The sequence below is a fragment of the Nothobranchius furzeri genome, chromosome 4 (genome assembly GCF_043380555.1).
Source record: "Nothobranchius furzeri strain GRZ-AD chromosome 4, NfurGRZ-RIMD1, whole genome shotgun sequence".
In the NCBI taxonomy this organism is placed as follows: Eukaryota; Metazoa; Chordata; class Actinopteri; order Cyprinodontiformes; family Nothobranchiidae; genus Nothobranchius; species Nothobranchius furzeri.
Genome location: NC_091744.1, coordinates 6,374,329 through 6,386,859, shown reverse-complemented (window position 1 = coordinate 6,386,859; position 12,531 = coordinate 6,374,329). Strand labels below are relative to the sequence as shown.

The window sequence follows — 12,531 nt, the reverse complement described above, 5'->3', positions numbered from 1 at the left end:
ATGCAAATCTAAAGAGTAAAATGTCAAATTTCCACCTTAAATACATTTTTACACCGCCATTTTCTTTTTCACCCATTTAAATTCCAGATGTTTTTACCCCTTTTGTTGTATTTTTGTTAATAATCTCTACAGGTTTCCTCCACTGAGCCATCATATCCTTCCTCGGCATCGTGCCCTCTAGAGGTGGTGCCTCCTCTTGGCTTGACCATCCTCCACCCGCTTCTGAAAAACGGCTCCCTCTACCTGCAGCCCAACAACACGCAGCTCTTGCTTCGTGTGCAGTCCCGCAACGAGACGAGAGTGAGTCGGCGTGGCGACGTCCACAGCGCGATTTTTCAGGCCAAGTGTCCGCCTGAGTTTTTGTCAACTTTATGCCAGCCTGGGCAGAGCTTCAGGTCAGAGGTCGAGGTCTCTGAGCCCAGCCTGTACGCGATGCTGGATCTAAACCTGAGAGCAGAGGAACAGAGGGGTCCGGTGCAGGTGGAGCTGGAGGCTCACAGTACCGTAACAGAAGACCATCTGGTGGTGGTCGTCCACCTGGAGGAGCCGCTCAGGGGCCTGGTGGTGCAGCCTCACCCTGCAAACAGGGTACTGATGGACTCAGTGGTGGTGAGTTTAAGCGTCTACTGTTATATCAGGGGTCACTAACCACTGTGAAGCTGAGAGCTACTTCATGAGTAGTGAGCCATATGAAGGGCTACCAGGTTCATGTCAGAGTTAAACTAAACTTCATGTATGATAAACATAATGTATTATTTTTAAAGAATATTGTTGTTTTTAAATATATATGAATGCATTTGTGATTAAAAAGATGGCAGTAGAACTTTTTTGTTTACTGTAGATTTGTGCTTTTTAGAGAAAAGGTGCCCTATAAAGTTCTTGGGGACACCATGGTGCCTGCGGGCATCAGGTTGCTGAACGCTGCTCTATATGTTTAACATTAAAGCAGTAATCCAGAGTTTTTTTTGTCAGAGGCCACCATCTAGAGGTGGAAAAATATATCGCACATTAAGCCCCTCTCCCTACTTCCATGTTAAGGACTAGAAGCAAGGCCTTTTGTTTGTGAGTCCGACATAATTCCTGAAAGGGAGAAAACTCCAGATTGCTGCTTTAAACTGTTGCACTGTTAAAATCTCACTTTTATTGTGTGTTAGAGCTACACTGCATCAGTTCGTCAAGGTTCCAGTCCCACGTTTAAATGGACAGTGGACGACAAGCCCCACTTCACTTATTACAACGCCGTTTTCAACGTCATCTACCAGCATGCCGCCATCTACAAGCTCACTGTGAGTCTTTAATTGTTGTAGCATCTTCAGCAAGGCAAGCCAAACCCGAAAATAGAAACCCCCACCAGCCTCTACAAAGTTATTCCTTCATTTAAAATGCATGAAATTCTCCACGAAACCAAATCAAATTTTAAAGCAATCACCGTTCAGTGGGTGTCAAAGTGATTGCCTTTTTTAGGTTTAGAACATTTGGCGGTAGATTTTCCAACAATGTGGCGACTGTTTCAGGTGACCGCCACGAACCACGTCAGCAGCATCACGGAGCATTACAACGTAACGGTGGATCGTCTGCAGCCCATGTCCAACCTCACGGTGAAGGGCGTTCCTGATGTGGTCCCTCAGGGATCCAATCAAACGCTCACCACCTCCGTGCTCATGGACTTGTCCGTGCCAGCAACTTTTCGGTAGGATTTTTTTTTCCCGGTTGGGGGAAAAAAACCCTGTTTCTATCCGGCTCTGTTTTTATTTTAGTTCTAAGCTGAGTTAAAACACACTACAGCTGTGCCGTTCCTCTAACTGGCTCTCTTTTTGCTCCACTTCTCTGTTTTGGTCTTTGACTTTGCCATAATACAGCAGTCAAGGCTCAGATTTATAACCATGTGGTCGGAGAAGATTGCTGACAAGAATTTTCCTCTCTGTGCGACTGTCTCTACTGTATTCTTTCTTTTTTCCACATTTTTTCCCTCTACTTTCCTTTTTCCTCCCTCTCAACTTGAAAACTAATCCCCTTCACTCCTAATGCAGAGTTTCCACGAGTTTTACGTACTTCTTTAGGATTTTTCCAGCCTTTAAGTGAGCGTGTTTTTTTTTTTAGGGAAGTTTCTATTGTTGTGAGGATATAAATCTGTCCGCAGTCACACTTCTGCTGTCTCTTTTTGATTCTGCAGGTGGTCTTTTGGTGATGGTGGATATGAAGAGTTTGAGTTCAAGCCTCCTTATTCTCCATCCCTCCTGTGTCCGGACGCTCCGAACCAAATCCTCTTGAGCAAAAATATCACCTACATCTACTCTCAGCCAGGTAATCCATCACAGTCAGAACAACAAACACAAAACAGTGGCCATTCGTTATCAGGCCACACAAAAATGAATGAAAACTTCTTTTTTTTAATTATTAAAACAAACGTTGCATATTAATTATTCTGCAAGGTGTTTTGGTAAATGGTCTGTATTTGATATAGTGCCTTCTAGAGTCCCGGAACCCCCCAAGGCAACACAATCAGTCATTCACCCGTTCACACACGCATTCACACACTGGTGGGGATGAGCTACGATGTAGCCACAGCTCCCCTGGGGCGCACTGACAGAGGCAAGGCTGCCGAGCACTGGCGCCACCGGTCCCTCCGACCACTACCAGCAGGCAAGATGGGTTAAGTGTAGGGATGTCCCGATCCGATCACATGATCGGAAATCGGCCCCGATCACGTGGTTTCAGACCGATCGGGACTCGGGCTTTACTTCCCGATCCAAGCCCCGATCCAGACTTGGATACTGGGTTCAAATTACAGGAGAGCAACTTGTTCTCCTTAAAGGTTGTCAGGCTCCCCTGATGCCCTTACCTTACACACCCAGAAGGAGCCCAAAAAAGATCCAGTTTCTACCTATATTATATTATTTATATGGACTCGGCGTAGCGGGGATTCTTTTGGGCAGAGATGCAGAGAGCGGCAGGCAGACCGCTGATTATTCATGAACTCCAGCTGCGTTCTGCACACGGCCACAATAACATTTTCTAAGTTTCTAGGTGGCGTCACCAAAAAATATATAATTAACACACAGTCGTTCGTGTCCGTTCATTTTCTCTGTGGTAAGTTCTGTCTGTATCTGAGCATGACGTGTGGCTCGTGCTGCAGCGCTCGTCGCTGGCTCAGCCGGGCAGTGCGGCACACACTCCGCTTTTTTCGCGGTCAACAGATCAATTTGATATGCTAGTAAAAAAGTAACTCGTGAGGTGAAAAAGAAAGAAGCAGGCTGGAGTTTTTCTGGAGGACTGGGAGATGCAGGAAGATCAGAGACAGACAGGACAGGAAGATTGAAAAATAAAAACCATGAAAACAAAACAAAGTTCTTAAAAAATAAAATGTAGGTAGATTGACGTTTGTACCTGTATAAAGCAATAATTTATCAGCATGTAGTATTTATATAGTTGATACAATTCAGATCATCTTCAAAACTCTGTCCCATGCCCAGGGACGTATCTAAGCATTTTGGGGGCCGAGGCAAAATAGAAGTCCAAAAGTGAAGAATTTATGTTATTTATTACTTGATTGTTCAAGCTACCTCACAGAAGTGATCTGTTGTTAAAAATTAAAATAAAAAGGTAATTAAATAAAAAATAAGGAACATTCTGGAACTGTTTCTTCCTTTTCTTTCTTTTTTTAAATGTATAAAAAGTATCAGATAGGGACTCGGTATCGGCAGATTCTCAAAATCAAATGACTCGGACTCGAGGGCATAAAAACTTGATCGGGACATCCCTAGTTAAGTGTCTTGCCCAAGGACACAACAACAGCGACAGACTGAGCAGGGCTCGAACGTGCAGCCTTCCAATTATGGTGCGAGCACTTAGCTACTGTGCCACCATTTTATTTATTTTACTCCAGAAGTGTGGAATAATGTTATTAGTTGTTTCATTAGACATCTGTACATAAGCAGATGTCTAACACTATTGCTAATGCTGAGCAGAGTAAATTCAAATTGCATGAGGCTCCTCTGGACGCAGGGCGGGCTTAGCAAAAAAAAAATAAAATAAAAAAATGGACATATTATGTAAAGGGACTAAAGATTATCATCTATGCGGACTTCTAAAAGATCAGACGTAATTTCTGAAAGGGGGAAAACTCCAGATGACTACTTTAACATAGTTGGAAAAGTCGGGATTCCAATATGGTTACTTATTTTTCTATTAGGTTTATGACTGTTTTGTTATTTGCTGCTTTATTTGTGTGGCATTTACTCTATTAAAGTATTCTCTCCTCAACTCATCGCTTAAGTTGTTATTCAGGACTTTTGATAAAGTATTCAAACTTAAGAAGACGCTGATGTCAACAGTAACAAAGACTTGGACACTATCAAAACCATATTTTTTTGTAAAAACAAACAACTGCATTCAGTTTCAATTCAATTCAGTGTATTAATTTAGCTCCAAATCACAACAATAGCTGCGTCAAAACATTTTACAAAGTGAACGTTCCAATTGAACCTGCTTATCAGTGCACCGACTTCAGATCGCTATGCCAATTAGGAAACCTAGCAAATTGCATCGTGTCACTGACTAGTGTCAGTGTCTTTACAGCAATCCTGAAACTAAGCTAGCATGTAGCGACAGTGGAGAGGAAAAACTCCCTTTAACAGGAAGAAACCTCCAGAGGATCCTGGCTCAGCACGAGCAGCCATCCACCACGACTCACTGGGGGTTTGAGAAGACAGAGCACACAATTACTGTAACATTGATTTTTAGACAAGCGTGTCTTCTAAAACAACCAAGTTTCCATGAAATCTTCAGTTTTTCATACAAGGAGCTGCCATACTGGTTTTCGAAATCAAAGTTTATAAAAATTCTCAGCTTTTCAGAGTGGGAGATCCAACTTCAGTGGGGTGCTCAAGTTGATTTTTTCCTACTCGGAAGTCAGATTTCAGAGTTCCAAACACAAATGGAACATACCATTAAAAACAACTGTCTTTGGCCAAAATGCTGTACAAAAATAGAAAAGCAGAGGAAACATAAAAACTAGTGACTAAATAAAAAAATGACAAGTAAAATGTATTCAAAAAAATGCTGGAGTAATGTCAACCTTCATGTTAAAGTAAAACTCAATAAATAAAAATGTTTAAGATGTTTAGAGACTTTTCAGCAGCAGCTTGTCATAAAGACACATCTTCTTCCTATAGATAAAACTGTGAAAAACAGAAAAAAAACTCTAAACATAAATTAGTATTTTAGCACCCTTCAAACGAGCTTTCAGCTGAAAACTTGAGTCTGAAGTAAAATAGAAAAAAATAAAGGATGATTCATGTCTCTGGACTTCTGATGTTGTCATGTTTTTTTAAAGACTCTAAGAATCTTCATCTACTGCACAAAAAATCAGTTTTTTTCATTTTCATTTTACTCATTTCTAAACTAAATCTGTGGCCGACATTGGTGAAATGGAACCAAAAACCAATTAAACTTCTCTTCTGAAATCCTGGAGAACTACGCTTTAAGACCACTTTGACTTATGCAGAAAGCCATTTTCCTCTTTGTAACCATGGCAACTACTATTGCAGAGGTTTAATTTCATTTGCAGCATCAGCTCATTGTTGTTGCTCATTCCTCTTATGTCTCTGTGTGCAGGAATCTACACCGCCCTGGTGTCCGTGTCCAATCGCTATAGTAACATCAGCCAGAGCATCAACATGAGCGTTTACAGTATCCTCACACATGTCGACATACAAACAGAGCCACCGCTCCTCCTCGCAGCCAAGTCAGCTGAATTTGAGGCCCATCCTTTGCCCTCTCCATATGGCATTCACTATGACTGGAACTTTGGAGACAGCACTCCCATCCAACATGGCCGTCGTGTGGCACACACCTTTGCCCACTGTGGTAACTTCAGTGTCTGTGTGTCAGTGAACAACACCATCAGTCACACTAAAGTCTGCGCTGAGAGATTTGTTTACGAGGAGATTGAACATCTGACGGCTAACAGCTCCTCTCCCACGGAGCTGCACAGTCCAACCACAGTGTGGGCCCACCTTGGTTCTGGTAACAACATCACATGGACGTTCTCAATGGGTGATGGCACCATTTATAATACACCTGATCCTAAAGTGTCACACAGTTACACCAAAGAGGGCAACTACACGGTAAACGTCACTGCCATAAATGCTGTTAGCTCTGGCTGGACAATCCTTCCGGTTCACGTGTTTGTCTTCCAAGTTATAAAGATGGAGCCATCCGGTTGTGTTCAAGAGAAGACCAGTGTCAACTTTCAAGCCTGGGTGTCTGGTAATGCATCGCTTCATCTTTATGAGTGGAGCTTTGGGGACGGAAGCCCCAATGAAACACACCAAGGCAACCCAAAAGTCTCACACACCTACAGGTCCAGTGGAAAATACCATCTCTCTCTGCTTCTGTCCAGCGGAGTCAACAGGGCTACAAAAGCCAATTTCTTTAACTGGGTCTGTGTACAGCCAGCGTTAACCAACATCAGCTTCATCCCTGAGAAGTCACACTACGCAGTTGGGGAGGAAGTCCAGTTCAAGGTCACAGCTGAGCCAGATTTTAACTACAGCTATCGGTGGGACTTTGGTAGAGAGGAAGGACTAGTTCTCACCCACGGTTCTGGAAATAGTCTAACAACGTATAAAAAACCAGGACACTATGTTGTGACAGTTCAGGTCTCCAATAACATCTCTGAGGGTAGCAGAAGGGCTGGGATTGATGTTCTGATGCCCATCGGACCTGTTTTTATTCACCACAATGGCACAAAACACAATAACCTGACACTGGGAGTGCCATATGTCTTCATGACGTCGTCTTTGGCCTCAGATGTCTCTTACATCTGGAATTTTGGAGATGGAAAATCACTGACGGGGCAGAATGTCCTCCATACTTACAACTTCTCTGGAAACTACAACATCACGCTGACAGCTACCAACACCGTCAGTCAGAATGAAACTGCTTTGCAGGTTTCTGTGCTCACACCAATCCGAGGACTCAGACTGAAGTTTAATGTTAGCTCCATAAATGTCCCTGTGAATACCACAGTCCACTTCGAGGCTCTTAAGGATGAGGGAGACAATGTCCGGTACTCTTGGATAGTGTGTGACCATTGTACTTCCATTCCGTCGACCCACACCATGCATTACACCTTTCGCTCTGTTGGCACGTTCAACATCATCGTGACAGCAGAGAACAACATAGGGACAGCACAGGCGAACACCTTCATGTTTGTCCTGCGTGAGTTGGAGGGTCTGCAGATATTAGCTGAGGAGATCAAAGGATGTGGAAGCGCAGGGTTGGAGAACTGGTGTTATCCTACAAACCAGTCCCTTCACCTTCAAGCAGGACTGAAAGAAGGCACCAACATGACCTTTACTTGGAGCATTGTCAGAGATTTGGACCCTCTCAGTTCATTCAATGCAACTGGAAAGACTGTGAAGTTGAATTTCTCAAAGTCCGGTCCGTGTGACGTCTTTCTGCGGGTGGCGAATCTCCTTGGCCAGCTGTTGGTCAACAGAACCATCCAGTTTGTTGAACCAGCTGGAGGAGTGGACTTACTGATCAGCAACAACCCAGTTGCTGTTGGTGTTCCCACAAACCTGACTGCACTGGTTTTGCAAGGTACAGGTCTGCAGTACCAATGGTCAATAGAAGGGCTCAGTCAATCATGGAACGAACCTTGGTTGAACAAGATCTTCACCAGTCCGGGTCTAAAACAGGTTTCTCTGAAAGTCTTTAATGAAGTTAGTTCAGGGTCTTCAGCAACAGTCGTTTGTGTTCAAGAAGTCATTACAGGGTTAAGTTTCTCAGCCACCAATGTGACCGGGCATAGTTATGTAGCAACGGGTGTCAACGTCTCCCTGCAGGGGGAGGTGCAGATGGGAACTAATGTGACCTGGACGTGGCAGATCGAAGGAAAAACCCATACAGGAAGACAAACATTTCACAAATTCGAGGAGCCAAATTCCATTGTCATTACTCTGAATGCCACCAATGATGTTAGCGCGCAGGTGGTTTCCAGGGAGTTCCACGTTCAGGACCCGATCCAGTGGCTGGAGCTGAAGGCGAGTAAGAAGTTAGCAGCAGTCAATGAAAAGGTGGAGTTCACCATTCTCATGAAGGGAGGCACCGACGTTAATCTGATCCTCAGCATCAGCGGGGGCGTAACCTTCAACACCCAACCCAACAAAACCTACACCCACATCTTCAGCAGGGTGGGTTCCTACATGGTGAATCTCACCGCTCACAACCAGGTAAATGCTTGCATTTCCACTTCAGAAAGACATTAAAATGCAATTAACCACCCTTTACTTTAAAGGTGTGGTTGACTGAAAACATGTTTTAATGACTGATTTTAAGTTCCATTGCCGTTATTGGTGTTGTCTTCTTTTATGGTACTGGCTTGTTAAGGCTTGCCCAGGGACTACGGTTGGAATACTGGTGCATTTACAGAATAAAGTTGATTAATATAAATTGTCCCTGTTCAAATAAACGGAACTAAATGAACTTCAGTTCAGTTTATTTATATAGCGCCTATTCACGAGTCATCTCATTTTATAAAGCAAGCATTCCAACTTCAGTTCGGTTCATTTTTCCAATTAGTTGCGTTTTCTATCTAAGGAAACCCAGTAATCTACTAACTACATTTATTTATTGCAAAAAGTAGAAACATTTAATGATAAAACACACTACAGTCTAATAAGATTGCCGAAATCAACCATAGTCTTTATAAGAGTTGTAATTATTGGCTTTTTAAAGGGACATTATGGAAGTTTTGACAGCTAAAACATGTATAGAAATAATAAATTTCTTCTTCATACATTCTCCTGCAAAGTCCTGGTCCTGTAGAATGAGCCCTGGCATTTTTACTGTGATTGCCTGTTTTTCTGTAAAATCACAGAAAAAGAGAGTTGCTCGGGTCGAGCAAGCTGCTTCATGCGCGTTCACGCCATCGACATACATATATGGACAATGGGTTTCCATAGACTCCAATAATAAGTTTTTGTAGTAAAATGGGAGGTGGCCACCACCGCCATTTTGACCGTGTCACAGGTACTGTCAAGCCCAGACAATCCCATAAAAGGGAAGAGAGGTGGAGCTGAGGGTGGGGCTGTAAGGCTGGGATCAACTGACGACACCCGGTCGAACTAGCTACAAGCTAACCTGAAGCTAACCCAAAGCTAATGCGGAGGTGGGAGCTAAGCTAACGGAGGTAGCAACCTAGCTACAACCGGAGTTAACTGTGCACAACACCAGAGCTTCTGAGTCAGAGATACGCCGGGCTGACCGCTGGGTAAAACCGGGTGGAACACAGAGGTCTCCGAGAGCTTCACAAGCCGGCAGCCGCACAGCAGGCAAGCGCCGCTGCGATATGAGATGCGCAGAGCTGCCGCTGGGGAGAACCGGGTGGAAAGGTTTCCATCCCAGAGCTCCACAAGCCATCAGCCCGCGCAGCAGACAGGAGCCGCAATCAGACAGAGATGCACCGAGCTGCGGGGAGGCGAGAACGGGTGGAAAACATCAGTCTCCCGAGAGCTCCACAAGCCGATAGTCAGAACCCAGCTCCACCAACCGTTGTATTTCTACCCATTTTCTAAAGTGCAGCGTTGTGTTAAATGCACTGGGGTTTTACCCTATTACATTTAAATTTCATGGTTAAACAGTACATGTTAAAATCTAAGCTCAGCTCGGCAGTGACCTAAAATACATAAATATAATTTTACTTACCGAAAAAAATGAAGTGGAGACTCCTTGGACGCTCTATTAGTGCAATTAATACCACAGCAAGTCATTTTGTCCAACAATAGCACAAAAAATATCCAAAAAAGAATACACAAACACAGAGACTCAAAATCCCGGAGCAGTTTCCAAGCCAGACCGAGGCTCTACTGAGGCCTTTCCACGGAGCTAGCTCTGTGGTCACGTGGGTCTGATGCTCATTAATTATACAGAATTTTAGGCTTTTAATACACTTAAACAGAAGAGTGAGAAAAAAATTCACCCCCTCAGAATTGTCATGAGTGTAAACTAGATCATTTAAACCAAAAACATGTTTTGGTACCAGGCTGTAAACATGTTTATTTCTGCTGTGAAATTGATATTTTTAACATGGGAGTCAATGAGGATTTGCTTGCTTCTGACACCAGCCCCTAGTGGATGAGGGTGGAACTGCAATTTTTGGTACTTCCGGGTTGAGACCAATTTTCAACTACCCCTGACTGCCTCCCGGAGATCGGGGCGGGGCTAAATGTGGGCGGGATCAAACGTTTATAGGTGGGCGGAGACAGCTGGTTGAGACCAATTTTACAGCCGCAATGTGGGGGCTTGGTTCACGCTCAGGCATAGCACGTAGCATTCGCTATCTGTAGATTTAGCAGCAGAGAGAGAGGTAGTGCCAACTCAGCGACTTTGTCGCTATTCCTAACGCCTAGTGATGAACCTAGCTACATTTCTGAGGACCCTTAGCTACTTTCTGTAGAACTTTCTTCTTGATATTACCTGCAAATTAGCAACAAAATAGCCATTTTCGCTTCGAACCGTTCTTTGGTTTGACTTTGTTTCAGCTGTTATCAAGGATATAAACGTTACAGATGCTATGAATGTTACTGGTGTGTAGCTCCCTTTGTAAGATGTCTGACTCCCAAGCAGAAGACCTAGGTTCGATTCTGGGTGTGAACATAGTTCATTCAGTTTCTTTTTTACATTAATGATATATTTTTTTTACAGTAAGATGCCCAAATTTTTATTTGAGACTCGCCGAACGGCATTGAATTCACAGATAAAAAAGATGTGGGTTCAACTTTCATTTTGGAACAATTTTTCAAGCAAGGGAAGGGCATGATCTGAGCATGCAGGAGGACTGACCCATCATAAACCTGTGCTGAAGAGAAAGGTACAGAACCAAATTATTTAATTAATTAGCTGCGCGTTCTCCTGTCGTCTGTCCTCCGGGCCACATTTTGGAGCAGTTTGGGAATTTGATGATGTCATCATGCTAAATTAAAACGTGTAATATCTCAGAAACCGTTGCAGCACAAACGTCAGTTTCACCTGCACAAATCAGCACAAACGAAGCACTAAAAAAGTAGACTATTGTGGTCCATTTTGGAGCAGTTTGGAGCAGTCCGGGGGGGGGGGGGGGGGGGGGACGGTGACCTCTGAAGGACCTATTAAATAAAGTTTAATATCTCAAAAACCATAGCAGCACAAACTTCAGTTTCACATGCACAAACGAAGCACTAACCGAGCAGCCTATTTGCCTCCACTTTTGAAGCTGACGGGGGTCAGCTTCACAGAGCTTCGCAGCTGTTTTTTCGTTAAGGAGTGTGCACGTACAGCATGCGCGCCTCGTGCACGAGCCTACTATTGAAGCTGCCGTTATGCTTTTGGCCTGAGGGGGCAATCGCGAGCATAAAAATTCTAAAGTCCGTAAAGTCCCTTTGAATCAAGTTCAGATTTTAATTTAATTTTGTGTTTAGCTGCTTTACACATGGTGGGTAAACTGACATCTACGAGGAGAAGGATAATTATGAGCAAAGGTCAGACACACAGCCGTGATGAAAGTCCTGGTGTGCTGCTGATAAATGGGCTTGGAACTATCTAATGAAAGGAAGTGAGTGTTGAAGTGATTTCCTGCACAAACTGGAAACAGATAACTGTTTTTGTTTCACTGCTCTCAGTCTGCTCTAGTCTGTAATCCAGGTGTGGTTCAGCTCATATGAGCCGAATCGCTTTAATACCTCCCACTAAACTTATATCCACCTGAGCCTTAAACAGATTGGAGGAAGGGAGGCAGCATGCAGCACTGAAATAAAACAATGTGTATTTTTTTCTTGTGTAGTGAAACTTCTAATTGTTTTTTTACATCCAGGTGAGTTTCAAGACTCGACAGCTCCATGTGGTGGTGATGGAGCCAGTGAGTGGACTTTCCATCCAGGGAATCAGGCCAGCAATCCCTGTGGGTGAGCCACAGTTGTTTGTGGCCAACATTCTGACGGGCAATTGCGTTACTTTCTTGTGGACCATCAGTCTAAACCAGCACCAATGGTCTTCCATTGTGGGCAAAGAGGTCTGGTTATTTTTATGAGAGCCTGTTATCATTTTGAGTTCTTTGTCATCATTACATCTTTTATTTGACTGTTGATGAATCTCTTCCTCAGGTGACCCGCACTCCAGAAGATCCAGGCTGGTTGACCATCTTTCTGAGTGCCGTCAACAGTCTCCATAACCAGAACATCACCAAGCGCATACAGGTGCAGAACCGGCTGGAGTCTGCAAACCTGTCTGCAGAACCATGTGACACTTTGGTCAACAAGACGGTCACCCTGACGGCCTCCATCACACCCAGATCTAATCCTGTGGCGTGTATGTGGGACTTTGGTGATGACACAACACAAGTTTACACCAACACTACGACTGTGGGTTACAAGTACAGACACCCAGGAGACTACATGGTCAAAGTGTGTGCACTTTTGTGCTTAAATGTTACCTTATTTCACTTTCACTGTGAGGTAGTTTATTATTTTCATCATCTTCTCTTTGTTT

At 43.7% G+C, this 12,531-nt stretch overlaps 1 protein-coding gene across 2 annotated transcripts in view; it reads left to right on the top strand.

Annotated features, from left to right (window-relative positions):
• The window catches only part of pkd1a (polycystic kidney disease 1a), an 80,707-nt gene that overhangs the window by 34,771 nt on the left and 33,405 nt on the right, over positions 1-12,531 (top strand). For both annotated transcript variants that reach the window (XM_015966904.3, XM_015966896.3), the window contains exons 15-21: positions 133-609; positions 1,155-1,286; positions 1,515-1,690; positions 2,174-2,304; positions 5,617-8,240; positions 11,858-12,055; positions 12,147-12,446. In XM_015966904.3, the coding sequence (XP_015822390.1) occupies positions 133-609; positions 1,155-1,286; positions 1,515-1,690; positions 2,174-2,304; positions 5,617-8,240; positions 11,858-12,055; positions 12,147-12,446 (4,038 nt within the window). The remainder of the gene's footprint in view (positions 1-132; positions 610-1,154; positions 1,287-1,514; positions 1,691-2,173; positions 2,305-5,616; positions 8,241-11,857; positions 12,056-12,146; positions 12,447-12,531) is intronic.